Genomic DNA, 4,555 nt, shown 5'->3' with positions numbered 1-4,555 from the left:
TACTTACTTTTTCACTTTTTTTGTTTTTGTGTCCTCGTGTGTTCCTTCCATTTTGTGTTATCTGAGACTCTTGGACTTGGGGTTTAGTGTCTTTTGCTAATTTTAGAAAATTGTTAGCCATTTTCTCTACCCATATTTCCTGTGCCCTGACCTTTTCCTTTTTATTCTTAGAGTTTCAAATATAGTGATTTTGACTATTTGATACTGGCATATAGATTAAACATTTCATTTTTCCCTGGGTATGATTTTGAGTACTTTCTAGCAATCTGTTGATACATACTCTTGGTCAAGCTGTCATATAAATTAATAATATATTTAAGTTGATGCATAGGTAATCAAAAGTAAGTATAAAGATCAGTGAATCAAACACTCACTCGTGAACTACCGTTTGGCTACCCTCTCCATTCCAAAACTGTAGCCCACAAATTCATCCCTCATCCAGCCTCTACTTTGAAATATTCTCCAGGAAAATATTTTGGAGCTCACCACACTTTTGAGAACTTCTTTCACATCTTTGTTCCTTAGACTATAGATCAGGGGGTTCAGCATGGGAATCACTACAGTGTAGAACACTGCAGCCACCTTATCAGTATCCACACTGTTGCCAGAATTAGGCCGGCAATAAGTGAAAAGAATTGTCCCATGGAAGACAACAATGGCTGTGAGGTGGGAGGCACAGGTGGAAAAGGCTTTGCGCCTTCCCTCTGCAGAGCGCATCCTCAGGATGGTGATGAGAATGAACAAGTAGGAGGTGAGGATGATCACAATGGTGATGATCTCAATGAAAGTGGCCACAATGAATGCCAACAGTTCATTGACAGTGACATCAGAGCAAGCAAGAGATAAGAGAGGGGGCAGATCACAAAAGAAGTGGTTAATCACATTTGATCTATAGGATGGGATCTGAAGAGCTAAACACAAGTGGATCAGAGAAAACACAGTCCCACAGAGGTAGCAGCTAGAAACCAGCACCATTTGGATTTTTTTGGACATGGTGACCATGTACAGCAGTGGGCTACAGATGGCCACAAAGCGGTCATAGGCCATCACTGCCAGCAGGAGGACCTCAATGATTCCATAGGCACAAAATAAATAAAACTGCACCATGCATCCCTCGAAGGAGATGGCTTTGTCTCCATTTATAATATTAACCAGCATCTTTGGCACAATATTTGTGGAATAGCAATAATCCACCAAGGACAGGTGACTGAGGAAAAAGTACATGGGAGTGTGAAGTTGAGAGCTGACCTGAATCAGTGCAATCATGCCCAGGTTACCCAAAACTGTGACGCCATAGATCAGGAGGAACAGCAGGGAGAGAAGCACTCTCAGTTCAGGAACATCTGATAATCCGAGGAGAATGAACTCCATCACGGTGGTGCAATTCCCCTCCCCAGTTTCCACCATATGTCTGGTTTAGAAAGCCAAAGGATAAGTTTTGTGTGTCTTCTGAAATGGGAATAAGAGAGAAAATTCACAATTATATTAACTGTAGCAAATTACATTGATGTCAAACTTGATGTTCTTGAAATATAATTGTCAAATTATTCTAAATTCTCCCTGTGGCACCAGATCCCACTGGCCACATTTAAAGTGTCAGCAGAAATGTGTATAATTCCCAACAGTTACTTACCACAATACATCGAGTTGATGAATTAAATTAGATGTTTGATGGAATTTCGAAGAGATCCATTGATAGTTTGTAAAGCCACAGAGATCAACTCCTGATCCCTGAAAAATATAACAACTTTTGTTCAAGTCAGAAAATAACAACCGTGATCCTATGTACGTTAATCTTTTAAGTCTGTCTATCACTAGCATAAAGTTTCAGCAGGTGAGGTCTTCTTCAGTTCTTTTGTTGGGGAGTGTGACAAATCTCTGAGCACAGTGGCTCTAAGTTCTCTATAAATTGGGAATTATTAAGAATGAAGGATAGAATATTTAAAATATATCCTGACATCCATCATCATTTTACTTGTTCAATTAACAAAATGGCTTAATTATTATAATAGTGATCAATAATAGTAATGACTCAGAAAGATAAAACCCTGGTATAAATTATTCTGCAAAGCCATTACGCAACATATATTCAAAGTCTTAACCCTGACAGTAATAAAAGCAATCTGATATGTTTATGAGAGATTTTATTTTTGTCAGTTGTTACAAGAGACCTTTAACTGCATTTACAAGTTGTAAATAGTATATTCAAAGTTATATTGCAGCATTATTTATAATATTCATAATGGGAATATTAATTATCATGAATGTAGCAATTATTAAACTAGGTATAGCTTAGCTAAAACAGAACATTATCATTGTATTTCAAATGATGTTACAGAAATTTTAAAATACCTAGTACAACATATATATATATATGTAACTTTAAATAAGACATCCGTGTTGACATATGAATATATGTGGTCAAATACCATGTGTTATCACTTTGATTTGTTATCACTTTGATTTGATTAGCTGAAACAGAACATTATCATTGTATTTCAAATGATGTTACAGAAATTTTAAAATACCTAGTACAACATATATGTATATATATATGTAACTTTAAATAAGACATCCGTGTTGACATATGAATATATGTGGTCAAATACCATGTGCTATCACTTTGATTTGGCTACAACCCTAGAAGATCAGTCTTTCCCCCACACTGAGAAACAGGAAAATTTAAACTGTCCCAAGTTCCCTCAAATAGTAAGATGGAGGAAGTGATTAATTTAATACCCTATAAGTCTGATGTACAATGACACTCAGACCTGTCCTTAGAGAACAGTCTTATAGAAGGTGACACATTTTATTCTCTGCCCTCTTTCCTAGAGAGATGCATCCATGGTGCTGTATACATTATTATATAATGAAAATTGAGTGAAGAGATTCTGAACTGAAAAGAGAACTTGATATTTCCTCTATAGCATGAACAAATTTTAAAGAAGTAAAAATAAATCAATATGCTAAAGTCATGCTTTTCTCATTACTTGACTGTTCCCCCAAAAGCCAGAGTTATTTGCCCACTTCAAAGTTAAAACAGAAATATCAAGTAAGAAACATTCCTTCCTAGTGTTCTAGGCTGATAATAAGAAACTAGCTTATGGTAAACCCAAAACAGCTCTAAAAGGACTCACCTCATTCAGTGAGCATAGACAGAGCTTATGGTAAACCCAAAACAGCTCTAAAAGGACTCACCTCATTCAGTGAGCATAGACAGATTGCACATGCTGACTCCTCATGACCAAGTCAGGGGCACATGAATTCAACCCTCAGAATAAGGGTGACACTTATGCATCTCCTTTATGGGCATAAAATCTAGATTGCATGACAGAAGTTGATGTGGAGAAAGGTACAAAGTGAATGAGTGAGAGGTGGGCAAAGAGACAGAGAGAGTAGAGAGAGAGCAAGACCACCATCAGTTCACTCTGTATGCTTTCATGCACATCAGCGCTTGGTGTTCCAGAGGATATTGTCTAATTTCTCCATCAACTGCCTCTCAGTACTAAAAGTCACAAATATCTAAAACAGTAAGGGGACAGGAATATGGTCTGTTAAATCATTCTCTTTTTAGAAGATAGATGAGTTAGCTAGATCTTTCAAATCATTGTTTTCTGGGAAATACACCCATTGTAGTTTTCAAGTAACCAGAGCTTAAGTTTAGCTCAAAGACTGAGTGACAGACACTTCCTCTGCTGTGCTGAAGATGTTAAGATGAGTATGGTACACAGTTAGAGGCTTAAACTGTAATTTTAACCCCCAGGGAAAAGGTCCCTTCAGTTCCAAATCACTGTCAATCTTCAAAACTACAAAAACAAGTTAAAATTAAACCAATAATGCATGGGGAATAGGATACATAATTAATTAATCTCTATGGAATAGCATCCAATATATTTTTAATGCCCCAATGTGTGAAAAAATTGTCTGGCAGCAAACATGTTCATCTAGACTTCATGGTACATTATGGCATTACATCTTAGTGTCGTGTATGTGGGCCACAATCACACTACTATATAAAAAACATGAATGTTTCCTATTAATCCTCCTTTCATACACACACACACACACACACACACACACACACAGAATCCTGTAAATTCCTGCAAGGTATGGTGACTTGAATCCCTCACCAGAATCCCTTCAAAAATTAGGAAAGAGATAAACTACTGGCCAGAAAACTAATAATAGTTAACACTTCTCGGGCACCTGTTTCATGTTAAAACCTATTCTAAATAATATGTCATATTATCTCATTTAATTGTCATGATAACCAGTCAAGAGAAAAATCTATTTTTTGAGGTCTTACAAAAGAGATAATGGCAGCACAAACACTAAGTTTTAACTTGGATAAAGTCAAAATACATAACAGAAAAAGACCCCATGTTGCTCTCTACTTTTTCCCACACTTATGGCTATATGAGGAAGAAAACAGACTCCCAGCTGGTGCTGAGGCCACGTTTTCCTCACACATACCCAAGCCAGAAGACATCAACTGGGCCCTCGTCAATGATCCATTGTAGGTATGTTTTTCTTCCAATTAACTAATGCCCACATA

At 36.9% G+C, this 4,555-nt stretch overlaps 1 protein-coding gene across 1 annotated transcript; it reads right to left on the bottom strand.

The window, feature by feature from the left end:
- Nucleotides 1-381: 381 nt before the first annotated feature.
- Nucleotides 382-1,407, bottom strand: LOC119000620 (olfactory receptor 5L1-like). The gene has a single exon (XM_037065703.1). The coding sequence runs from the start codon at nucleotides 1,405-1,407 to the stop codon at nucleotides 382-384; it is 1,026 nt and encodes a 341-aa protein (XP_036921598.1).
- Between the last annotated feature and the right edge of the window lie 3,148 nt (nucleotides 1,408-4,555).

This window comes from Sturnira hondurensis, unplaced genomic scaffold (assembly GCF_014824575.4).
Source record: "Sturnira hondurensis isolate 20B ecotype Veracruz unplaced genomic scaffold, ASM1482457v3 Scaffold0015878, whole genome shotgun sequence".
Lineage (NCBI taxonomy): Eukaryota > Metazoa > Chordata > Mammalia > Chiroptera > Phyllostomidae > Sturnira > Sturnira hondurensis.
The sequence above is the reverse complement of the archived record's forward strand: the minus strand, read 5'-3'. Positions and strand labels throughout refer to the sequence as shown.